Here is a 27110-nt window from a genome sequence, read left to right as displayed (position 1 = left end):
CCGCATAATGTGATGAAGCGATACCTCTTACAACAATCATCCCAACCTGTGGTGTCAATATTGCAATTAGGGCAAAGGGAAGAAAACAAAAAAACTTTTATGTTTTCTACCATAAAATCACTGAATTTTAATTTAAAAAAAATGAATCTATAGTAAAAAAAATGTAAAAATTCAAAGTAATTATGGATTTTGTTCAAAGTTGCTGCACTACCAGACGATATAATGAAATATGTATACATTCCATTTTGAAATAACAGTGATTAGCACTTTACTGCAGCTGTGTATTATGGCGAAAAGGCAGGAGAAACAAGTGTTTGTTTTGGGTTATTACAAAGCTTCAGCCAGAGGCTCCTGTGCTTGTACTTTTTTCCGATTCAGAAGATTAAAATAAACAAAACAGTTTATCTCAGCCCAGTTCTGAAGGAGCAGGAGTCCACCACCTGAAAACAGATCGGGATAATGGTGAAAAATAACTGGCTGGCGAGGCCCGGGAGAACCAAACCTAAAGTGATTGAATAACTGCCGGGTTAATACTTTCAGCCCCAAACATTTGGCTTGATTGCACTACTTTGACTTCATCAGAATCTGACCTTTGATGCCACTAAATAAAACTGGTTATCACAATGGAGTTAAAACAGCGCCAAAGTGGTATATTGGGTTAGCAGTGATTGGCTTGAAATTGTTCTTGTTCGACTCTTTTTCATCTTTATTGCCGGAAATCACTGCTTTCCTGTTGTCTGAAAGCCCTGAAACACTTACCTTCCCTCGCCGCTGATAGGATGTCTTTGTTTACCGCCGTCTTTTCCCATGGGAATGACAGTAGGTTCTGGGTTCAATGCTTAAGTGAGAACTGCTCCGAATTTCTATGTATAGCATCAGCTGCAGAGCTGCTTTTTTACTTTATTTGAGAGATGGTGTTTACTATAAACCATAGCTCCATGTTTTTTCCAAGGTCGCGTAAACGGCAAGGATGTGAGAACCATGGCAGGCAATCTTGGCGAGGTTATAAAAGAACAAAACAGTCCCTTATTACATTAGTGAGAAAGAACAGGGAAGTCAGACATTTAGCATATATTTTCAAATCAGCACCAAATAAAGCAGGAACACCTGAGTTTCGGTCGTGAGAGAATTTTGCCGTTTAAGGTCAAAGGGGGGTAAAAAAAGCAAGAATTGTTTTGGTTAATGTAAAATATTGAAAGGCTGGGCAGAATAAGTTGAGTTGGGCTCCGTTTGTTTGGGTTTCCCTGCAGTTGTGGTGAAAGGCAAGCTGAAGGTTAGCGTGTCTTCTCTTCCTGCTTCCTGTTTAGTTTCATTTTTTTGGATGGGGGGCGGGGGTCAAGGTGTGAGATGGACATTGGCTGTTTATCATAAACACGACCTAGCCCAGAGAGGTCCATCTGCTTTGATTTTGTTTAGCGATTCCCACCCCAAGGGGCCCTGAGCTGTAGTGAGAATAACAATACTCGAGCCCATCTGCTCCCGTAGAATCAGTCCCGGCTAAATTATCACACGCTACGAGCGGCTGGCATATGCTGTGGCATAAAGCTTCAAGAGGGCATTGTGTGCCAGCTGTTGTGTTGACAAATACTTATCTGGCAGTTCTTAAGTCAGCTTGCTAAGCTGGTTTCAAGTTTGACTAAAAACTGAACACGGCCAAGGTGTGGAGTGGAGCAGCGGTGGGGGAGCTGCATGTATAATGCATGCTGATTTATCTCGGGGTATCCCTTTTCTTAAAGACTGTCTGGGGAATTGGGTCACTAGGCGTTGTAACCTAATCCCAACATATAGGGCACATAAATATCTTAAGCCTCCCTGGTGCTCAAAACAGCCCGTCTTTTTAATCTTTCTTATCCTCCTGTAGGATAACAACGATTAACATCCTGAGATCATATTGTTGTATTGTTATCAATTTACAGTAAAGTGGATGAGGCGTTGTTTTCAGACGCCTAAATTGGGGGGATTCATAACACAAGTAGGTAAAGAATTAAAGCTTCACGCGTGACATGAATTCACCTTTCAAAATGGGATTTATTTAGTTAACATTTAGAGGAAACACCACTGAAATTAATTTCCACCCATTACATAAGTCTACATTGTAGATGGAAGAAGCGCAGCAGCACAGTCCGGTCCTCGGCTCTGAGACCCGCGCGCTCCGTCGCGGCCGACATCCTTCGTGTCGACCACAAAGCGTTTTAACTTCAGCAGCGCAGAACAGCTTCACGTCTCAAAAAATCCCTGGAAAAACGTTCACAAATGGAGCTGGAGATTTTTCTTATGAAAAAGGCGAAAGAGATTAGCGACAAACCCATGGATAGCTGTATCGATTTTACCCATTATTGTCGTCATATATATCATATGAAAACATTTTCTCAGCTATTTTTCTGACTTTTTTTTCTTCCAATTTTTTAAATCAGCGCATTTGGTTTGGTTACATGAAACATAACTTCCATTTTTATTAAGTATGTTATTTTTTTTTTGTTAGTTAAAGTGGTCACACAATGGGACAGCTTTTTAAATATATAGATATATTTTATACACAATGAGGCCCTTAGGTTTCCAGCCTGGTACCTGCTTGTTTCCCCATCTTGAGTTAACCGTACACAGCTCAACGTGTAACAATTGTTAACATTCAGTAGTTTGATAGTACAGAGTGATCTGCGACTCGCTTCCATATACAGCGAGAGAGCATGGAGGGCAAACAAAATATCAGAATCCACCTTGTACCCTCTTTTATCGTCCTTAAAATGGGAAATACAGGTTTGTGGTTAAATACGTTATAATAGAATAAATAGGGGTTATCACAATTTTTCCTAAGTCTTCTGTTGCGTGAACCGGACATGATGAAGGTTTATGAAAGGCAGCGATAGCAAATACTTCAAGATCCTCCTCTCATTTTATAGGCTGTCGGACCCCGCCCGAAGGAGCAGGGCCAGACCTTCTGGAAATAAATCCGTAAACATAAATACAATTAAGGTTCAGTTAAAAATCAAAAAATTCTTCACATCAAACTGTTAATGAAAACAATTGCGAGGCTTTTCTAAAAATCTCGCCTCACAGACCCTATGAATGCTTGGGGGAGTTCCTAACATCTGGCCTTTACATGGGCAGCCACGGCAGCCCCGCCCGTTTGTGCATTTCAACTGCATTCGCTCTCGAAACCTTGTTTGTTTTTATCCTTGAACGCTACCGTATACAATAAAAACAAACGTGTTTATTGAAGTAGAATACCCAAGTATCACACTCAGCTAATCACCAAACGATGAATTTAAAATTCTCGGGCTCGAAAGAGAGCTACCTAATTCCACTGGAGCTGCACCGTTCGCTTGGCCATCATGCAGAACAACGTGAGACTTTTGACAGTGGTGACATCCGCACAATTTCAGTTTTGTTTTTTTTTGTTTTGTTTTGTTTTGTTAAACATATGGAGCTATGGAGACATCGACTTGGCATGATGGGAAAAAATATCCAACCGGCTTTGCGCGGAGTGGGCTGCTCTTAAAGGAAAACTTAAAAAAAAAAAAATTTAAATTTTTTTTTATTTATTTTTTTTTTAAACAAAAGCGTTATTTTCCGATCATCGGGAGTCAACCCCAGTGATCGGCGGTGTCGGCCGAAGCTCTTCTCTCAATACTGGATCAATGCAAAAGATTCTGATTCTGACAATCACTCGGGTTGACTCCTGATCACCGGAAAATAAGGGTGAGGTGTGAGTTTCACTTGGATGTAACTGCATGGTAGGTTGACATCTACACTGTTGACGGTACACACTGAATAAGGTGAGAGACTCTACGCTACTAAGAGACTTGACGCAAGCTGCTGGAACGGCGCGCGGAGATCGGAGGTTTGTTGCTGCGCGGCTTCGCTTCCTGAACGGATGCGTTGCGGAAAAGCTCTTTTTATTTTTTAACTGATTAAAGTAAAGCGGGACTCCCCCGTCTCCCGAGTTAAATGAGACGGCCCCCGTTGTCCCATGAGCTCCGTCTTGTTTTTGCTTGGTGCGTCTTGTCTGGTCAGCGGAGACCAGACCGCACCGGCACTCCTCCCTCCCCCACCTCAAACCCCACCCAAGCCCCCCAAGCTCGGAGGGACGGCGTGTGTTTGCTTCATCGTCTCTGCTACAGAACGAGGCACAGGGAAGCCGGGTGGGAGGAGAAACACGGAGGGACACGACACAGTGCAAACAGGCTTCTCCAGCTCTCCAGAGGGTTCGCTCTGGACTGGACCCGACCCCCCTCCACACACACACACATACACACACACACACACACACACACACACCTTGCTGTGGGTCTATCGCTGGACATCTCATGCCAGGGGGGGAGGGGTGGGAGCAGTGTCTAAGGTTTCTACTTGTACAGGCTCATGGTGGGGCTCTGGTACATGCACATGTAGGCGTCGCAGAGCAGCCGGCGGGCCTGGCCCTGGATGCTCTTGGGGTCCAGGGCGTGCAGCTCCTCGGGGGTCATCTTCAAGTAGGCCCCCACTTCAGGACAGGGGGACACCTGGGGGATGTTGAAGCCGTTCTGACCGCCTGGGACACACGGACACACGGACGGACACACACACACCCACACCATTAATAACAGCTGTAAACGGTTCTCAGCATTTTAATCTGCAAGGACTACAAATAGGAGGGAGGGGATGTTTATTAAACCAGGACAACCTTGTTCCAAAATAGGGACGAAACAAATTAAATGTATTTGTAAAACACAGTGTGGTCCGGGTCTCACTAGATTTAACCTCGCTTGTCTGCGTGGTATTTTTTTGTATTTTTATTTTTTATTTTTACATGATAAGCAGGATGTGTTTATGTTTTAATGTGTAAAGATAATGCCTGTCTACCACACAACACAATTAAAACATTTTTTTCATTTTGTGTAACAATGTAGACATGTATTGGGGCTGGGTGATATATTGTTTTAATACTGACAGTATTATACTATAATACTACAGCTAAGTAGTACAACGACAACTTTTAACTGTTACAATCAATTCCTTTATCTGCTTCGTCAAAATATCCACATTACCGGATATTAAATTATCCCCAAAATATAAAAGGTTAAAAAAATCAATACAAGAAATAAGAATGATTATATTTGAGTAAAAAGTACATCTGGCACTGTGTGTGACATCCTGTTAACCCTTGGTGTTAAACATTTGGTGTTTCAACAGGCACTATAACACTTAAAATACACATTTCTTCGTTGTCGACGGCATATCTCGTCTAGCCTGCTCAAGTCATTTTGACGCCGGAGACCCCTGCGTACCGTCACGGTCGGCCATGCTGTCGAAGAAGAGCCAGGCAGAATCTGCGGTGCCGTACTTGACGAAGGCCACATAGTGACTGGTCTCGATGCAGAGCACGGCGAACAGCTCCATCCGCTGGCGGGGGAAGCCGCCCTGCCGCCCCAGTCCGTCTTGCAGCTCCTTGGGAACGGACAGCTTGCCGTGTCGGTGGGCTTTCCTCTTCGGGTGGAGGTGGACCTGAGCCCAAACAGAACATTTTCAGCCCACTACATTTTTAACACAGACAAACAGACTAAATTCTGATGGGCAACTGTGGCCTGTTGACTAAAATAGTTGCCTGGTTAGTGTTTACTGCAATCTGTACATTTGAAATGTTATTGCATAAGATGACGAATTCTACAGTTGACTAAAATGGACTAAAAGTAAGATCAAATCTTCAATTCATTTTAAATAAATTGTAGTTTTTAAGGTTAATTATCAATATTTTATTTTGCCAAATTTCAAATCAGTGATTCATTAAGTCCATATCCTTGTAAATCACTGTCACCAACTATACTGTTTACTTTGTAAATTATAATCAGCATTTGCATGACCACGCAGCTGTAGAAAGAAATGTACAGAAGCACTTTTTGCTGTATTATAGGCTGTCATACCAGTACTTCCACATTTAATACTTTCAGTACGTTTAAGAGCAAGTTTTATTAAGTAGAAATGTTGATGAGGTACATTCACTTTTAATAAAGTCATTTTGTGTCAGGATATTTGTATTTGTATTTAAAAAATAAGTCTGAGTACTTCTTCTGGTAGTTTGATGTTGCTGTTATTTGTGCTACACTTGGCTCAAGAAACAAAACTGTAATTCCATTTTTATTTGATGATTGAGATGCGTGTATTGAAAGCAGAGTAAGGCAATGAATAAATATATGCAAATATATTGGCGTATTTGTCTGTTAGGTATGGAAGAGATCATAGAGAATGCCAAAACAAACAGTGTAGAAAGTTATTTCAACTTTTCTGTGAACTTCCGACTATGAGATGGTTATTCCTTCATATGTGGCGCCACCAAGTGGATCGCCAGGACACATTCCATGCTCATTTTTTTTGTTTGGTTTTTTATTTCTAATGCGCCAATGGCGCCCTCTGTCCTTTACCTGGGTATTGCACTTTTCACAGAACTGCTTTATCTTGCCGGCAGTTATGTCTCCGTCTTCGTAACACTCGCGGCACTCGTACAAAGCCAGTCCGCCGCAGATTCGACACTCCCTCGGAGCTAAAGAGCGTAAAACACAAGAGCTTTAGGCGGCTGCGGTCTGCACATATCCTGCGTAGAAAGGAGCTTTGAAAAGGTTGAGAGATCAGGATGAGAGAGACCTTTCATCTCGGTTGAGCTCCGGCAACACCTCAACAGAGGTTCGTTTCTATCAGTGATGGAGTAGGGAATCAACACACACGAGAGCGAGAGCGAGAGAGAGAGAGAGAGAGAGAGAGAGAGAGAGAGAGAGAGAGAGAGAGAAAGAAGACAAATGACTTCATCTTACTGTCTTCGAGTAGGTCTGTGATGTCTAACTCCAGTGAAGGAAAGATCTTGTTGAACATTTTGAAGTCTTTGCCAAAGCGGGGCATCTGGATGATAAGGCAGGAAGGGGCCTGGGTGGTGAAGGGAAGGAAAAAAGAAAAGGAGAACGGAGAGGCTTTTGTAGTCGGCAACAAAGAAGCACAAGACATCAGCAATCTGCAGCAGTGAGAAGATAGCACCACACACTGAGAACAAACAAAGGACACTAGTGAGGCCCTAGTAGGTCTATTTATACAAATTAAGCTTTGTAGAACTGTTATGTCACCCTTATTATGATTATAATCATCTTCATTTTATTATAGTTAAATTATAAATGAATCACCTCTGCAAACTTGAGGTCGCTGTTGATGAAGGACCACTCGATGAGCTGCTGGCTGGTTGGAACTCCAACCTTGTCCTTTTTGTCCATGAAAATCTGATAAAAGTAACAATCTTGGACTTTCTGCCCGGTCGACCTGCGTGAAACCAATCAGCATAATAAATGACAACTCTGAACCCTTTTAAACCTGCCACTTAATAAAACGCTGATAAAAAAAAAAAAAACTTCATTTAGACATCAGTAAGGCACATTGTGAGGAATCCATTATGAAACCATGGTCATGAATCCATTATGAATTCATGACCAAATGCCCACTGACCTTAGTTTGAGCAAGGGATCCACTCTCAGGATGTGGTGGAAGAGGATGTTGAGAAACTCCTCAGGGTCTGGAATGTAGAAGTTTAGCTCAATATTAATCAGTTGTACTGGAGATAACATTCAACCCTAATGGGCTTGGATAGATCTGTGTAGTATGTCTAGAAGTGTTTATTAGCAACATGAGAGACAATTATTGGTGAACGGTACAATGCTATTTTGTTTATTCAGTGCTTAACTTGCAAGACTAGCAATGGCAATAAATGAATGTACCAATCTCAAATACCACGTTTTAGGCAAATGTATATATCTTTATTGCCATCATATCAAGAGGAAGATCAATTACATTATAATAGTATAGAATAAATAAGGTAGAACAACATAAAGTTACATTATTAAATAACAAAAAAAAAAAAAAAGGGAAAACAACACAAGTTACAATTATTTAGAAATGTACACAAACTACCCGAAAAATAGGCCTGATAAACCTAAGCATGAACCAACAGCACCTAAGAGAACTGAATCAGTACTGTGATACAGGAGTGACTACTCCTCCCCCGCTACCTTTCTCTTCAGAGGTGAATCCAGAAGCAGCTTCCACCTTCTCCAGGATCCTCCTCAGCTTCATCACTTTAGTGGCACACACGTAACCATGTCTGGAAGGCAAACTGGGTATTAGCTACAGCTGCGTTATGAGATGATGTGTTATGTTTTGTTGTTGTTTTTTTCCTCCATTTTCAATTCTTTTTTTAATCTTTTTAATCATTATTTTGTAAAATGGTTAGATTGCACCATCTATTTTCCATTCAAATTTAAAAGGGGAATTTTCAACCACTGTTAGAATAAAATGTGAATAACGTTAGTTTCCATCAGTTGGGTTGGGTAGACTATTTTGGGAGAATAAAAATTTGACAGAACTTTTTATTTTCAGTATTTAATGTCAATTATTGCTTTTCTTCATATGGTGAATGTGTTTTATTACACTATTATATGATTATATTATGATAGTGGTCAGAATGTTCTTAAATTAATAAAAAAACAAGACAATTTGACTAATTGTAATTATTTGTATGACAATTATTAGTCAGCTAAAATTTCATCATGACTTTAAATAAATAGGTTGGTTTCAGCTCTCCTTTGTGCAGTTAAAACTCACATGCGCAGGGGGTTGACAATCTCGGTACGCAGGAGCTCTTGCGTTTCCCTGTAATACTCCACGTCAGTCTTGGAGCGCGGCCTCAGCAGTACTGTGTCCAGAACGGCACTGAATGAAAAGAGACTGTGGGGGAGGTGGGGGGGGATTAGGGCCACACAACAGAAATGCCACGTGCAAATAAAAAAAGGTTTGAGTTGTGAGTTTAATCTCAAAATTATATATATATATATATATATATAGAGATTTTTTTTAAATTCTGATGTTAAAATTAGTGTACCCACCAGAAGAGGGTGGAATCTAGGTAGCAGGAGTTGTAGTGGCCCTGAATGCCTTTCTTCTTTCCCACCATGACGTCCAGGCCGTCATTCTCTGTGCGGGGAGGCGTGTTCTCATGCACCACTTCACTCAGGTAACCACCAAACGCTGCACAGAGAAGAAAAGAGCCCTTTAGGAGACAACATCACTTAACTATTTACAAAAGGTATCAAAAGAAAATATTTAAGACTTTAAACTGCTTTTTCATTCCACTAAATTAAAAAAAACTTGAAATCTATAATTGCATTTCTGCAGTAGCTTAATAAAGACACAATTCAGTTTATTCTTTGACGTTCATGGTGACTGTAGACATCATCGACGTCCCTTTTCTAGATAAACACATGTTTGCAAATGTTATTTTTCAGAACCAAACAATTTGATACCTCTACCTCATTTTAGATCTTTAGAAGGCCTCATTTTCTGCTAAACTTATTTCATACCCAAGACTTCCTCCAGATCAGCTTATGTTACTACGCTTTCTTGAATAACCATCTCCTTGGTATCGCACCAGTTTGACTGGAGAGCACTTTGTTTAGTCTAAGTCACAAACAATGCTTCACAAATGACATTATCATCCTGCTAAAGGTCAGTAAAATTCTGATAATAATAATAATCATAATAATAATAATAATTACTACAGGTAGCAATACACAGGGTCTAGTTTAGTTGTGTTGGGTGCGTTCTACAGTTTCCCGGGTTTTCTGAAACGCAGCACGATTTTCTGAGTCGACGCTGAACGCTGCATGGGCTCCCCCCGGCCTGTCATCTACTGGTTGCTCGTCTCGCGGCGCAACCACTAAGCGGTCTACACAGCGCAACCCTCCTGTCTTTAAAAACAACCGTCCATGTTCGTGTAAACCAGAACTCACCGTGTTGTCTGGATATAGAGCTGTGCTCTCAGTGATTATTTATTGAGTTTTTTCCCTGGATTACATTTCCAGTATGTGACGTTTCCCAGAAATACGAAAAACGTTGTTCTGTGAGAAACTACCACTGCACGGCTTTTATTTGTCCGCCGCCTCGCTGGATCTTGAACGCATCACTCAGTCACACATTTCAGTGTTTGAGTGAACGCGGTGACATCAATTTAAGGACTACTATATATTGTATTTGTCATTAAGCCCGCAAAGAAATGTGGCCCCCGGATTTAAAATAGCAATCGAACAGATCTACTGAAAACGACCAGGTGGAAGCTATATAAATACACACGTAGATCGACAGGTTGGTAACATCAAAACACGACAGAGTGACCGAGTCTACGCCGCACATTGGACACGGCCCAACTGGACATTCTCAATTTCATCTCGTTCATTTTAGAATGAGACGTGTGACGCGTCAATTAACCAGGACAACCTGAATATTTCGGGTCAAAGTTGTTCGGTTTTCCACTAGTATCTGCTCCGGACGTTGACCGATTTGGATGAAATTGAAACCACGAGATCCTTGTGACATAGTGGTTTAAACGACACCTTAACCATGTTCGTGGTTATGCCGAAGTATTTTCCAGATAGTTTTAGCCGGGTTGGACTTATTTCAGCGCCAAATGCATTGGCTCGTCTCTGTAATAACAATCTAAATTTGTCAGTTTTTCGCTAATATCTGCTCCGTACGTGGATCGATTTGGATGAAACTTGAACCACGAGATGTTTGACATGGTTGTGTGACAGCTCGGATCAAACAAGACATGCTCAACGGCGTTCGTGTGTTATGCCAAAGTTGGTGTTCCAGATAGTTTAAGGCTTCAAAATTCAGAGAATGTTCCCCTGTACAATAACAATAGGGCTCTGGAACAATAACAACTGTTAAAACAACATTCTTCATTTCTTTAAGTGCCACCTTCTGTTTCAGCTATTTCATGTTTTCTTTTGGTAATACATTTTTTACAAATGAATAATTTTACCACCAAGTTTAATTACCCAAGTTCTTGTTTTGACAGTATTTTGCAAAAAGGGAATGAAAGATTAAATGAAGCTGGCATTTCCTGACATTTAGCCTACTTGTGACTCAGTGTCTGATGACAAGTCGACTGAGTGAGTCAGATTTCTATCCAGGAAAATCGTCCCCACAGCTTATTTGCGTTGCGTGTGTGCATTCACTGTCACTCGCCATTACTGACACTAGCTAGTAGCCTAGGTGTTGTTTATCAAAACCATTTTCTGTTTGGTGAAAAATTAAGGGGCAAAACAGGGAGGGAAATTTGCTGCAAGTGTCCTTTTAACAGATCCTTTTCATTCCTCCGCTCCCAATAAGAGCCTCACCGATGGAGTTGCAGCGCTCTATGGGGTTGGAGGAATGGTGCAGGGATGGAAAGCGTGAGTCTGGCCGGCAGCACTTCAGCTTGACGAAAAGGGCTTTCTTGGGCGGGCAGGTGAAGTAGCGCGTCCCCTTGAAGGTACCGTCGGTGCACCCGACGCACTCCTCTTCCTAAGAGAGGGTTAGTCATGGTCAAGATGCATTGACAGATTACTGTCAGACAGATCTGCAGCAGATTACATGTAAAAAATGAAAACACACACATGAGAAATCACAATACATTCAAAAACCTCCCACCACTCAAAGACCCTATATAATTCAGGTGTTTACACTATAAGGTAATGCAAGATTATCATTTGAAATGAAACAATCCTAACTGGATACTTAATTTATTGACTGGTCGAATGTGTGGTCAGTACGCTGTTGGTTAACAGAGATTTCTTTGGTCAGACTGGTGTTTTTCTTTTCCCACATTGCTTACGTAAGGCCTGTCTGACTTTAGACAATTCTGTGTGTGTGTATTATTATAACGCCAAACAACCACCTTTTAATATTTAAGTTACTATTTTGCAAATGCGGCAGCATGTAATTAAGCAAGAACACAATTGTCTGACTGACGCTACAGGTCCACCTGTACATGTTCAGACTATTTCCTATTTAACATGATCATCCTCAAAAAGAGTAAAAGAGCCATATGGGAGCATTTCATGTTGGTAAAAGATGTACCAAAAATGTGGAATGCAAAAATGTGCAGGGTTGTGCTGATAGACTGATGTCAAACATGATATCTGTATCAATATTTGACTCCAAAATGTCCTGAATCGTATTCAAGGCCCCGCACTCACCAGCTCCAGCCCAGCAAGAGGCTCCAGAAGGCCGGGTGGGAGGCCCACCCAACGGATCACTCCACACAGAGGGGGGTTTTCTTTCACCTCCACCAGAGAGCCCACCTCCAGACCTGGCTGCCCACGGGGGGGTGTAGGGGGCCTTGGTGATGGAGGGGTCACTGGTGGTGGTGGCTCAGGTTGCTCCCCCATCACCGATTGGACGGAAAGCGAGATGGGCCCATGGCTCATGCTGCCATTTGGCCCAGTCTTGCGGTTTAGGCTGAAGGGCAGTGAGTGGAACTTGTTGTCGCTGGACAGAGAGGCCGGAGGGGGGACTCTGGAGGGCGGGGAGGCTTGGTTAAAGTCGGGGGGAGTCTCTGTGAGCGACTTGGCAGGGTCTTCTCCAACTGCAGGAGACAGCAACACATCAAATCTTAATCACTGGATTAACCTTGAGGGTAAAGCGGCCATTACACTGAATCAAGCAGATCACCAAAAGTCTCATTATTTCTAAGGAGAATTGAAAAACGCACAAGAAAAGCTTTGTCACAGCAATGATGTCTGTATCTTTGAGGATCTCCATACCTTGAAAACTTTGTACTTTTGCGACAAATTACAGATATGACTAGGAGACCGGAAGCCATTGTTTCTGAAATGAGACCAGGGCTAAAACTAAGTATTTTACATCAGCGTTACATATGAAATAATTGCATCATTAATGTTAATCATAATAAATACATCTCTTTTCACAAAAATGAATTATTAAAATTATTGAATAATGGGGAGAGTTGGACAGTCAGATCAGTTGTTGGATTCAGTGCAATGGCTGCTTAAGGACGAGGTACAAATTAAGCCTCCAATACATCTGGAGTGTTACCTGACATTGTCAACGATACAGGTCACGATACACATCATTTGAAATCACCTTTGAGTTATTTTCCAATTAAATAGGATTCTGTGTGATTGTTAAATAGAGCATTATAACGCAAATTAAAACTAAGGTATGTTAGGCTTAATCAGTTTCCCCATTGACACAAACACAGAGAGGATTTTGGGATATGACAAAAAAGACAAAACAATAAACCATCACCAAAACAAGTGTACAAAGTGATTCACAAGGAGATGACAATAATGAAATGTGAGAATGAAGAATGCATCTCTGACCCAACAGCAGACATATTATGGGGGAAAAGGGATCAGGTTCCCCTCCTTCCTAGGAAAGACAGATAGTCAATGAGCATTATCACCTGTCCAGTAGCATTCAAATTCAATTAAGACCACTCAGGTTTTATTTGACAAAGTGAGCAATCTTGATTAATAGAAACCTAAATTTGATGGTTGACATTTGCTTTTATTACCTTAAAAAGTAAGACTGTTACTGAGTATCTATGTCTTCCCAGTAATAACTGGATTTGTGCTTTGCAATGTCAGCATCATAAACGACAAAAGCAGACATAAGACTTACTGCTGTTTTTCCACTGAAAAATGCCATTGAAGTTTGTGGACCGCATTATGATGCCCTTCAATTCAATTTATTTTCTTTTCAGCTTGTAGCAAAGAGACAACTTTGATTGGCCTTTCAACATAAATGAGGATACGGATGAAGACAATGTACTGATGACACCACTTAAAGGTGCAGTGTGTAGAATTGAGTGGCATCTCGCTTTGAAGTCGCAGATCCCAAATCAAGTGAATACCCCTCCTCAGGGCGGTGAAACTAGGCAGCCTCCGTGGAAGCAACGGTGGTGGCGAAACTCGCTAAAGGCCTTCTCTAGAGCCAGTGTTTGGTTTGTCCATTCTGGGCTACTGTAGAAGAAATATGAGAGTGCAACATGGCAGCCTCCGTGAAGCGGGCCAGCTCCCTGTGTAGATAAAAAAATGGCTCATTCTAAGGTAGTGCCAACACAATTCTTATTTTCATGGGATTATCCACAAATTTAAACCTATTTATGACTATTAGATTCAATTTCTGCCAAGTCCGTTGAGTAAATTCTACACGCTGCACCTTTAACCCCAACCAAGAACCAAAGGTTTTTATTAATGACGTAGTCAACCAGTAGTACTGTGCAGAGTCAGAAAAGACCCAATTCTCCACATACAGCTTTGAGGAACTTGTGGACTATTACCAGCCAGTGCAGGCAGCAGTGCAGAATTCAATGAATTCATTGATGTTATACAAATCTGTAGCCTTTTGACAATATATATTTGCCTCCGTCACTGAAAGTAAATGGTTGAGCAGTTGTGACATTATTAAAAGCCTTTGGGTTCAAATGGAAAACCTTGCCCCCCAAATAACTCCATGCAGGTGGAATCGTACTATAAATGGAAATGAATGGCTGGATTCTGATGGAAAGGTCTTGATAGCAAGCTACTGGATCATACTCCTGAACTTTCTTTTAAGATCCGATGACTGTAAGATTCACTAACTCAAAGTTTCCTCTTAATTCTTTCAGCTTAATTGTTCGACACTCTACAGATCCGGTCTTAATTGGTCTAATGCGGAACTTCAGGCATACATCCGCATCTGTGTGACCAACACCCTGTTTACACCTGTCATTAACAAGTGTCTTTGGCTTAGACTGTAGAACAAAAAACGGACAGTCTCTGCAATGTCACCCACCGGCTTCCTAAGAGACCATTTAAAGTCTCGAGTCTGGGTTTACCTTTGCCACCATCTTGGTAGGAAATAGAGCCAGAACCTCTTAAATTTGGACAGTGGGGCAGAGCCTGTGAGGAGTGTGCTGACGTATGGCAAATGAAACCTACAGAAGCCGTTGCTCGAACACAAACGAAAGACTAGTCAATCAAGGCAACTCTGCCCCCAAATATATCAATGGAACAAGACTTTCATTAGAAGAAATAAACGTATCTATTGAAATTAGTCTAATGAAATATTCTTCTTTTGCCATTGACTTCCATTCAGTCGAAACTCTCTGAAGCAGCGTCTAACGACCGTCATCCAAACTGCCTTTTAAAGCGACTCCTCACTGGCTTCAACACATGTTGCTTGGTCTGGGGTGATTGGATTATAAATAATCTCATTATGAAATAAAATATAATTTTTTTTGATACGGCTGCTAATTTGCATTTAACGATCAGCTTTATATCTGGCTTCCAAACACACCATTTACAAGTGTAAATGCGATGTCTACAATCTGAACACCAGCCGATGTTAATACCACGTCTAAACAGGGTTTAGGTTCATTTAAGTGGAGTGCTAGAACGTACCAGAAATTCTAATTGGGATATACTTCTCATTTTACCACCTTCCCTGGCAGTTACATGCTCCACTGAGCGGGAATGCTGCAATGGTTATTGTGGAGTATCTTTGTATGAACAAGAGCTTGCTATTTAGACGGCTACACCATGACTGAACATCTCAGCTCACATTTTACCTTCATCAATGTACCATGTGCTTTTGGATTTGGACTGGGCTGGGGGGTCAACAGAGCTGCCATTTAAAGTATAGTAAAACTCAGACTTGCTCCTACTGCCACACTGGTGAGCTAATCCTGGAAATCACATGGGTAAATGCAAAAGATGGAAAATAAGAAATGTATATAGGCATGTGTGTGTGTGTGTGTGTTCTCACTCATGGCAGACAGAAGGTCGGGTAATAAATGAAACGCTAAAGAAAAGCACTCAAGAAAATGATGAGAGGATAGGAACTCCAACACAACATCTTATTTACAAAGCTAATTTCATGCACTTGTTGTCAGTTAAACGTTTGAAAACAGGCAATGTTTGTAACAGTAAGGAAGAACTATCAAATATTCATAAAGAAAAATCTGTTCTCATGTACATTGGCTATTTTTTATATTTACATATAAAGTGATTTTCAGGTTGCCATTTTGAAAATGATATATACAGTGGGGAAAAAAAGTATTTAGTCAGCCACCAATTGTGCAAGTTCTCCCACTTAAAAAGATGAGAGAGGCCTGTTATTTTCATAATAGGTGTTCCTCAACTATGAGAGACAAAATGAGAAAAAGAAAAATCCAGAAAATCACATTGTCTGATTTTTAAAGAATTTATTTGCAAATTATGGTGGAAAATAAGTATTTGGTCAATAACAAAAGTTCATCTCAATACTTTGTTATATACCCTTTGTTTGCAATGACAGAGGTCAAAGGTTTTCTGTAAGTCTTCACAAGGTTTTCACACACTGTTGCTGGTATTTTGGCCCATTCCTCCATGCAGATCTCCTCTAGAGCAGTGATGTTTTGGGGCTGTCGCTGGGCAACACGGACTTTCAACTCCCTCCAAAGATTTTCTATGGGATTGAGATCTGGAGACTGGCTAGGCCACTCCAGGACCTTGAAATGCTTCTTACGAAGCCACTCCTTCGTTGCCCGGGCTGTGTGTTTGGGATCATTGTCATGCTGAAAGACCCAGCCACGTTTCATCTTCAATGCCCTTGCTGATGGAAGGAGGTTTTCACTCAAAATCTCACGATACATGGCCCCATTCATTCTTTCCTTTACACGGATCAGTCGTCCTGGTCCCTTTGCAGAAAAACAGCCCCAAAGCATGATGTGGGGATGGTAGCTCAGGAGGTAGAGCTGGTGGTCTAGTGATCCAAAGGTTGCTGGTTCGATCCCAGGCTCCTCCTGCTAGCATGCTGTAGTGTCCTTGAGCAAGACACTTAACCCCTAATTGCTCCTGATGGCTGCGTCCGTCGGTGTTTGAACAATTGTAAGTCGCTTTGGATAAAAGCGTCTGCTAAATGTAATGTAATGTAATGTTTCCACCCCCATGCTTCACAGTAGGTAATGGTGTTCTTTGGATGCAACTCAGCTTTCTTTCTCCTCCAAACACGACAAGTTGAGTATTTACCAAAAAGTTCTATTTTGGTTTCATCTGACATTCTCCCAATCCTCTTCTGGATCATCCAAATGCTCTCTAGCAAACTTCAGACGGGCCTAGCACTGCGGGATTTGAGTCCCTGGCAGCGTAGTGTGTTACTGACGGTAGCCTTTGTTACTTTGGTCCCAGCTCTCTGCAGGTCATTCACTAGGTCCCCCCGTGTGGTTCTGGGATGTTTGCTCACCGTTCTTGTGATCATTTTGACCCCACGGGGTGAGATCTTGTGTGGAGCCCCAGATCGAGGGAGATTATCAGTGGTCTTGTATGTCTTCCATTTTCTAATAATTGCTCCCACAGTTGATTTCTTCACAACAAGCTGCTTACCTATTGCAGGTTCAGTCTTCCCAGCCTGGTGCAGGTCTACAATTTTGTTTCTGGTGTCCTTTGACAGCTCTTTGGTCTTGGCCATAGTGGAGTTTGGAGTGTGACTGTTTGAGGTTGTGGACAGGTGTCTTTTATACTGATAACGAGTTCAAACAGGTGCCATTAATACAGGTAAGGAGTAGAGGACAGAGGAGCCTCTTAAAGAAAAAGTTACAGGTCTGTGAAAGCCAGAAATCTTGCTTGTTTGTAGGTGACCAAATACTTATTTTACCGAGGAATTTACCAATTAATTCATTAAAAATCCTACAACCTGATTTCCTGGATTCTTTCCCCCAATTCTGTCTCTCATAGTCTAAGTGTTCCTATGATGAAAATTACAGACCTCTCTCATCTTTTTAAGTGGGAGAACTTGCGCAATTGGTGGCTAACTAAATACTTTTTTGCCCCACTGTACATTCTTCTTGAATTTCTCTTAATTCCTTCCCCAATTGCTTGACGCATTTTTTCGCCCAAAGGCAACCATACAATAGTGCATCATGGAAGACTGAACATCTGAAAGCATGCTTATTCAATGGTTATAGTTGAGGCACGACTGCCCATACTAATTGTGCTTTTATGAAGGTGATTACATATGATATATTTGAAAAACAATCGTCATAATCAGAAGCAACAGTAATATGGAGTAAGACGGATTACAACAGCAGTCTATGAAGTTCAGGAATTGTATTACTTTATTGTAATGCAGCCTCAAAGACAACAATGAACAATATCACAATATTACGATAGCTTTACGGTATAAACTACCCTGCCTAAGTGTACGTCTCCAAAATGTTAACTACACATCATGCACATCTGCAGTCTTGTGTCAAACAAATGCTGATCGGTTGAGCAGAGGCGAATATTTGCATTGGATTCGGGCCAAGGCCCAACAAAGAACTGAAACAAGAGACCCATCAGAAAATGGCGGGGTTTAAAGAACGACTCGCACATTAGTTGCATCGATACGAACATCGGGTTTCTTCTTTGCTGCCTAAACATTTTGGTTAGAAAAATGCAACACTACCCTTTATGCACATGTTAAAATTGTATGAAAGTACAATTGCAGAAGCCTATGTGAAGGTTAAGCTAGTTTCAGGATTTAGGCTTTAGTGATAACCAGTTCAGATAATGACTGGCTGATGGATGATTAATAATAGGCTGTTAATTGTGAATATCCTTCTTACTATATAAGAATAGCAACCTAAAGTAGAATTCAGGCAGAACTTTTAGTTGTTATGTGGCACCAAGCTAAGTTTGCCATGTTTGCGTGATATCAGCAGTGCAGTACCTTTGCTCTTTGGTCTGCTTTGGCCAGAGGAGGACTTGTCACTGCTGGTGCCTCTGGGGGCAAAACTGTGCTTCTGCAGCCTTTGGTCCTGCATGGAATATTCTGCACGGCCCAGAAATAAACCCAAATTAGAGGCTCACATGTCACAACTACACACACTGAGCGATCGCGCAGCACACTTTCTCTGGCTTACGGTTTGTGAGGTCATATTCTTGCATCATAGTCGTTGAAATGATGTTCCTGTGTTATTTCTGCCTTCACACACACACACACAAACACACTAAAATAAATGACTAGACCTATGTTATATATTTTGTTGACTTGTGTACTTACATTATCCCAAATGTTTCCAACAATTTTCAAACCCAGAAAAAACATAATTTTAATATGGGTAACGGTTCCTTTCAGTAGGTTGCCTGTCAATGGCGTCATATGCCCTTTACCCCCTCTACTCGCTATAAGTTCCGGGGTACGGAACACGGGGGACACCGGATGACATGTCAGAGAGTGAGGAGGGGACTCGACGAAGTAGCTAACGTTAGCTAGCCACTGTATTGTACTATTGTTTGTATTGCTCTACTATTATTCTCTTAACTATTGTTTGATGAAGCACGATTATTAATCACTGTTTGCTGCCCGTACTGTCGCCAAAGCTGTCTCCGTAAAGAACAAATGTATGAGTGAAGACAACAACTCCCATGATCCCACGCTACGTCACAACGTCATCAAACTCCGTCTTTCGTTATTGCTTTGATAGAGAGACCCCTAGCAGCACAAATGACATTTGACTTTGAGGGTAGGTTAAGCTAAGGAGATTGTTTGGCCTGAAATTAATAGCTACGGTTCAATATAAACACTGCTAAACAAAATGACAAAATGATAGAACACTTTAGAATATCATTTAATTGTAATTTGTTCAACCCGCGTCCTATCAATGAGCTATTTCGTTGTCTGGAGGAAAAAAAAAAAAAAAAAGAAAAACTATTTTGAATTGTTTCTGAATATTTTCTTTTATACTCTGCAGGCTCCGGCAGCTGGACCGCATGGTGACACAAAAAGAACAAGTTACTTCCGAGGAAAAGTTAACTCAATCTGCGAGTATGTCATTAATTACAACCTAACATTAATAAAAAATAATGGAATAACCTTCATTAAATACATATGTACTCAAGTAAGCTCACAAAATTGATGCAGAAATGCCTTATTATCATAATGATAGCATAATTCAATACCAATGGAATTATGAATTGAAAGCAAAAGGTAATTCCATTTTAGTAGATAGATATTCATATGCATACAGTGTCATAATAGCTGCCTTATGGGGTGTTTAATTTGATTTCAATGTACAAACAAATACAGCTTCTAATAGAAAAAGAGTACAAATCGAATGAGCAAATCTCCAACCTGGAAGTGTCATGTGCATGGCACTTGGCACATTGTTAGAAGGGAGGCAGCGTTACACATAAACAAATCAATAATGTGATGTGGAAAACAAAGAGCCCGAGTATCTAACTCGACTTCAAAAAACGAGTGAGCCATCAACACGAAACCGCACAAAAGGCTCCTTGTCCCCCACTGGCCGCAAACCCCCCCCCCCGCCCGCGCGCGCACGCACACACACTCGCACTCTCACTCTCACGCACTCTCACTCTCACTCTCACGCACTCTCACGCACTCTCACGCACTCTCACGCACTCTCACGCACGCAAATTTGACGATAAAGATGTGGCATCAAAACAGTGATGAGTGCTGGGTCGCTCACCTGGCATTACGTCACAGATGGGAACGAGGCGAGTGTGCTCCAAGCTGGCAAAATTACACAGCAGCTTCCCGTCAAACATGCCGTCCCAGTCCCCGATAGGATTGTCCTGAAAGGAGATGTGAGCCCCTTATAAGTTGCTGCAGGCGTTCCTCAGCTTGCAAAAATACCATGCTGGTCGGATGGCGACACACAGGAGGCTTCCTCTTGACCCTTTCACCCCCCTGGTGATTAATAAAAACGTCCACCTATTTTTTCTACACCAAGAAAAGAATTATTCTTGGGTTGAATCCACGGCATAATCATGACTTAATTCATCCGCTCACTCACAGTAATGAACCTCGTCCCACCGCACTCCTCCAACTGCCAAGCTTTACTTTCCTTTACAAAACACTGCTGTTTAATTCTCTATATTTAGGATAATCTAGTGTCTGTTAGTGCTGCTAGCTAGCAAAGTCAGGGAGAGGCTAGAGGCAGAGTGAAGCACAGCAGTAGGCTACTCCTAGGCTGGGTGCTGGCCCTTTGCCACGATGTTGGGTCATACAGCGCTAAGTCTTTACCTCACACCCCGCGTGACAGCCTCCTCTGCTAGTGGATGGCTGAGATGCACTGAGTGGGCAGCTGCTTGTGTTGTTGCTATTGTTGTTGTTGTTGCTGCTGCTGCTGCTGCTGCTGCTGCTGCTGCTAACAGTCAGCAGTCAAATGCCTCAGTTATGTGTTTAGATCCTGCCATGACTACAATCCCAAACCCGCATGGAACCAGTCGGCATAGACACAGACTGTGCAGAAATCTCAACAGCCATAAGCCTAGACTACGTATTCCCTTTAACATACACTGCAACAATTCCTGATGTGCAAAAATATCACAGATTGTCCTCAGCCCATGATTAAGAGGACCAGAATATTCTTGCTTACCATGTCTACTCCTACATAGTAGCCCAGACTCTCATTGCCAGGAAGCAGGTCGCAGAATATGATGGTACCCCTTTCAGGTCCCTCCCTGGTCTGGACCAGAACCCTGGAGTTGATCTCCAGTGGAGAAAAGTCCTGCTCTTCTTCAACCAGAGTGACGTGGTCGACCTCCAGCTCACCGAGCTCCTCCTCTTCGTCCTCCCACAGCTCCAGCTTGTCCAGGGCCACAAACACGCCACACTCATCCTCACAGCGAAACAGCTGCCGGCCCTGATAGGAGCCCTCTGTAAAGCCCTGACCCCGGCCCTCCTCCTGAGGAACGGAAGGGCAGGGTGGGAAGCAGAGAAGCAGAAAGTTTAAAAATGAAAGTTAAAACATTGCAAGAGAAAAAAAAAAAAAAAAAAAAAAAAAAAAAGGGTGATGAGAATATTATTGTCATAAAATTTAGGTTTTAATCTGTGGGACTAATGCTACTGTGGGGGCTTCTGGTTGATTGTGACAGGGGGCATTTAATGGCCGACTGCAAAGGTTATATTGATGATCAAATGAATTGCTGATATCATAAAATAAGATCTGCTCCTGTAATTACATACAATTTCTTGAAGTAGTGGCATATAATAGCAATGTGTTAATCATCTCCCCACCAAGGTAGTCTACATTCAAAAAGAGCCAGAGCAGAATGCTGATTTGAAGCATAGCGATGCGCTAACCGCCAAGCAATTTTACTCAGCCATGGGCAGAATGCCTGTCCACCCACAGCACACACTGGTAACCCACAGCTGAAAATATGCAATAATTACAACATTGTGCTCCATTAAACAACCCTTTGTGTCTAGCTACTTTTTCCAAGTTAGAATGAAACAAATAAGATGATTTGCTGCATTGTAGGTTATACAAACTAAATTAAAAGATTAACAGCCCCTGTACAGAATGCATTTCCCATGAGCTCATTTGCCTCTAAGGAGTTACCTCTGGTGAGTGATATGACTAATAATAATCATAACATAATACTTACCCATGGTGCAATGACTTCCAGCTACAAAATGGCTTCTCGTGTGTTACTTATCTTTGACTGAAGATGCACAGTTTTTCCATTTGAGTTTTAATGATTCAATAGTGCCATTTAACGTTCGTATCTAGGCTATGTCAAGTCAAGTTTATTTATAGAGCCATTAATCACTCAAGCCCACATTTCACATAGAAATTTACATATTGTACATATTCAGGATTATCAGTTCCACAGAAAGTGTTGAACGTAGTTAATTTTATTGTAATTTCATTTAAATGTAGTGATATTCAAAAGCAACTGAGGCATTAATTGTTTAACTTTTGCATACATTATGGTTTCTCCTTTAAAACTACTGATGAAACCACTTTGCTTATTGTGTCCAGTTCTCTGCATAGAAGATGCTAGTGTCATATTTTTGACTAGTTATATTTTAAAGATATTGCTGCAGCTCACTTAAAGTAGGGCTGCCCCGAAATAGTCGACCGAACGTTAGTCGACGAGAAGACTCTTAGTCCCCCAAGATTTTCATTGGTCGGTTGGTTGCAGGAAAAAAAAAAAAAAAACATTAAAAAAAAAAAAAAAAAATAACAACTCCATTAAGGAGCTGCACCTTGTCAAAATGAACCTTAATACCTACATGGCTGGACCCATGTATCAAACACTAAAGGGCTTTTCATTTGAAACATAGTTTCACATAAATAATATTCAGTCTCCTTGCTGGTTGTTCAGACACATTCAGAAGAATAATTAAAGCTTTTGATGGTTTGCCGGTAATTAACAGGCAGCTTGCTTTATGCGAGCGCGGTGCTTGTAAATTAAATTTATATTTAAGCTGGTCATAAGTTATGGTGTTGGTGATACTGATAAATTAACAAAATGTTCAGTCCCGTTGCTGGTTGTTCCGTCGCTCATAATAGGGATGTTCCTTATGACAAATTTCCCTTAGACTAGTGGACTTGTCTAAAAGTTTGAAAAATATTGCGTATATTATAAGAGCCATTTGAAACCATTAATTACATTCCTCAATGATAAAATTTGCAAGTCCATGGCCCGGGAAGCGGCGAGGTTGGGTGGAGGGGCGCTATAAAGCCCCTCCACCCGACTTTAAAATAATGTATATTTTAAAGGCTACTTATTAGGTTTTGTATTTATCTGTGAAGTAGCACAGAGTTGATAATGTTAGTTATAACATTTTTTCTCAGCCCTGGAACTCAAACCATTTTTTTAAACCCCCAAAAACTTATATTTAAATAATTAAATTAATAGCAAACATGCAACGATAATGGCTTCAACTGACGACTAATAGTCGACTAGGAAAATCCTTTAGTCGGGGGCAGCCCTCACTTAAGGAAACCCTGAGTATGCAAATCACCCTTCAAAGCATGACAGCACCCCTTGTATACCTCTGTCTGTGTGCATAGTGGTAATACTTCAATGCGTCAAATTTTCCTGAAAATAGCGCTAAATTGCTCTTGCCCTCCTCCTGGACAAATAGAGTAAAGCCTAAACAACTATCTATTGAACAGCAGTCTGTGGAAGTCAGACAGCAACATAACAGAAGGGGCAGTGAGATCTCACCAGCAGTTCGACTCCAAACCAGATCCCGGAGAGGGCCCTGTCAGGGAGCAGAGAGCCCTTGAAGCGTACCACTCCAGGTAGAGGATCATCCCCCGAGCGCAGCTGAACGTGCACCTTGGACCCGCAGTCGATGTCACGGGCGCGATCCAGGCGAGGCTTGTTGCAGAGCAGGGCGTATCGCTCCTCACAGTTGGTGATGGGGAACAGCAGCTCAGCCAGCTTCTCATCCAGCTCCAGAATGTCCCGCTCATCCAGGCTCAGCACTACATTGGTCTGGTCCAGGATGCGCAGGCTTCTCTTGCCCTTGCTGGGGGGAAGCGTTCGTCCCAAACTGTTGCGCTCCTGACAGGCCTGACCCAGACTGCCGCGGGGGATCCTCAGGGTCTTCTGGGGAGGTTTCTCCACCGTACACTCCTTTACCACCATGTAGAAGCGCCAGTCCTCCCTGAAGCCCCCGCTGGGCTTCTCCTGGCTCCACAGGGCAGAGCTCATGGCTGCATGTTCCACGTAAGGTCGAACATCAAGGCAAGCTGGACCTGTGGTCTGATACAAGAGTAGTAAATTAGGAAATGTGTATGTAAATTCATGTAGCGCACCAATATCTAAATATGATAGAAAGATTTAATATTCCAAAATAAGGTTAAGGTAGATCACAAAAATTTAATAAAGCTCTTCTTTGGTAAACCATGCTACAAATATTCCATCAAGAATAAATAATGTAAGTGTCAGGATATAATCTGATATTAGAAAAATATTTGTTCAATATGTTCACCATGGTGCAGTTATTGGTGATTTGGGGTGAATAAATTCTAAAACCTAAAATTTCCATGAGGAACTATATACATCCACCAAAATAGCTCATACCTTCCTTTTAGAACGGTGTCCAGCAAGGAGGAATGGGAAATTAGGCAATACATCATATTTATCTTTTCTATACAATCAGCACAGCTTAATAAAATAAAATTATGATATAAATGGAAACCGCAGACAGACAGACAGACAGACAGACAGGTAGATAGGGGTGACTGAGAAAGTCACACAGTTATGCGCAGGGCTTTTTTTAGTTTGCTCTGATCGGCAGCTTTTGATTGGGTGGGCAAGACGCACATTTAAGTTGTGTTAATAGTAGATCATAAATAATAATTAGGCTTTGCAAAAAAAAAAATATATATATATATATATACACACACACACACACACACACACACACACACACACACTTCTGTGAGGGGAGGGGAATTATTTGTGGTTATATTTCAAGATTCAAGAACTGTATTTGTCACAGGCAGTCAGAGAAGTACGCAGCAGTGAAATGATGAAGAGCAACCTCTGAAGAGCATGCAAAACAAATCAGGAAGAAGAAAAAATAAATAAAATATACATACAGGCAAAATGTATAAGCAAAAGCATATCCATAAGCAAAATATATGTATGTTTATGTGTATGAGGGGGGTTTACCATGAAATGGTCCATCAATGTCAGAAGGGAACGTGTCAACAGCATTACCAGTGTGTGTGTGTGTGTGTGTGTGTCACCAGCTGAAGGCCTGAGATGAGGAAGCAGGCAGCGCCACACACACACACACACACACACACACACACACACACACACATATATATATATACATACATACATACACACACCTACCTACCTACCTACCTACCTACCTACCTACCACCCCCCACACACACACACACACACACACACACACACACACACACACACACACATATATATATATATATATATATATATATATATATAACATGACATTAGACTCCTGAGTCCGTCTCACCTCGGGGAGGCTTCACTTCAGCTGAGGATCATCGCCGCGTTGCCCCGTCCAACCCGATGAGAGTTACGGTGTCGGGAAGCGGGCCGTAGTTGGACGATCCTGGCGGTGTTTGGTAATTAGTCTCTGCTACACTGATGCTGCTGGGGCGCTCTATAGCGAGCTAGCGCTAACTAGCAGGCTAACGCTAGCGCGGACAGCCGACCAACTGTGTGCATGCCGGCAGGGGACGGCATTCAGATGGAAATACACGTTAATCATGTATTTTAAGAGAACCGTCGGGGTTAGAAGTGTGTTGTTCACAGACGTCTACTCTGCTAAACCTGGAGGTTTGACGCGCCGCCGGAGCGCTCCCCACATATTGGCGTTCTGGAGCGTCTGTAACTCACGCTGCGTTCCGCGAGGCTCGGAAATCGCAGCGATCCCAACTGGCTCGTCCTTAACCCCGATTTAAATATGTTCCAGTGCTTCTGCTCTGGTCGGGGGGTGGAGGAGGGGGCGGCGGACGCCCACGGTGTATTTGGCAATTGTGTGGATTCCGCACGCATCTGCATAGGAAGCTAGCCCCACTGAGTGCTTTCGAATGAAGTTAGACGTGCTTTCAAAATGTTAAAAAAAAAAACAATAATAATAATAAAATACATGCAAAGGAAACGTTGTTCGGCAGCTTGTGCCGAGCATGTGACTGTGTCGCCAGCATCACGTATGTTGGATCTGTAAGGTCGGATCAGACTGATCTGCCCCCGGAACGCCGACCAGGATTCCCACTTTTGGAAGTAGGCGGTTGGATTTTTTTTTTTCCGAGTTCCGGAGTCAACGGAACGGAGCATCGGCGGTTCTCTGGAGCCTCGTGCTGCGTTCGCCGACAACTCGGAAATCGGTAATTCCGGTTCGGTGTTTTCCACCTCCCGGGCTACATGTGTTCCATCGCTTCCGTCCAGGGACACGTTTTACGCCCGTACACAACTTGTTTTTTATTCGGGGAGATTTTTTTTCCGTTTTGAAAGCTACACAATACATGTAAACATAACATAACGGAGTATTTTAGATCCAAGTCATACGCGACTGCAAATAAAAATAAGCACGCAAAGTGTACTTCACGGTGTGCGCTGCCACGCAGTGTGACGTCAGATGGTTTACGTCAGAGCTACCGGGCCTCGCGTTCCGACTTGGACCCCTGGCCGAGGGAATGGCCGCGACTTTGCGCTTTTCGAAGGGAGTAGGGTTTTACGAGTTCTCACGGAAGGGAACGCAGCATCAGCCCCACCGTGGGGTTTTCCCAGCGAGGAACCGAGTTACATAAATGATGGAGAGTTTGGTTGAGTTTTACATAAATAGCTGTGTGTGTGTGTGTGTGTGTGTGTGTGTGTGTGTGTGTGTGTGTGTGTGTGTGTGTGTGTGTGTGTGTGTGTGTGTGTGTGTGTGTGTGTGTGTGTGTGTGTGTGTGTGTGTGTGTGTGTGTGTGTGCGTGCGTGATATTAACAAGATGGACACCGAAGCAGCTGCAGAGATGTGCTCGGTCTAGGTTTCAAAGC

The 27110-nt window shown here is 42.1% G+C and overlaps 1 protein-coding gene across 2 annotated transcripts; it reads right to left on the bottom strand.

Moving 5' to 3' along the window:
* Nucleotides 1-2031: 2031 nt before the first annotated feature.
* Nucleotides 2032-25928, bottom strand: cyld (cylindromatosis (turban tumor syndrome)). Of its 2 annotated transcripts, none has more exons than XM_079997187.1 (16): nucleotides 25579-25928; nucleotides 23784-24326; nucleotides 21200-21508; nucleotides 20288-20393; nucleotides 18526-18627; nucleotides 12027-12415; nucleotides 11187-11352; nucleotides 8895-9036; nucleotides 8614-8736; nucleotides 8022-8113; nucleotides 7462-7528; nucleotides 7146-7278; nucleotides 6786-6894; nucleotides 6399-6517; nucleotides 5268-5484; nucleotides 2032-4531 (listed from the first exon to the last, which is right to left on the bottom strand). In XM_079997187.1, the coding sequence occupies exons 2-16, from the start codon at nucleotides 24273-24275 to the stop codon at nucleotides 4347-4349; spliced, it is 2751 nt and encodes a 916-aa protein (XP_079853313.1). In that variant the 5' UTR covers nucleotides 24276-24326; nucleotides 25579-25928; the 3' UTR covers nucleotides 2032-4346. The 2 variants fall into 2 exon arrangements, with proteins under 2 accessions (XP_079853313.1, XP_079853314.1); XM_079997188.1 differs by having other exon boundaries at nucleotides 23784-24319.
* Nucleotides 25929-27110: the final 1182 nt, after the last annotated feature.

The sequence above is a fragment of the Zeus faber genome (assembly GCF_960531495.2).
Source record: "Zeus faber genome assembly, chromosome: 3".
Taxonomy (NCBI): domain Eukaryota; kingdom Metazoa; phylum Chordata; class Actinopteri; order Zeiformes; family Zeidae; genus Zeus; species Zeus faber.
Note: the sequence above shows the minus strand (reverse complement) of the source record. Positions and strands in the feature narration are given on the sequence as shown.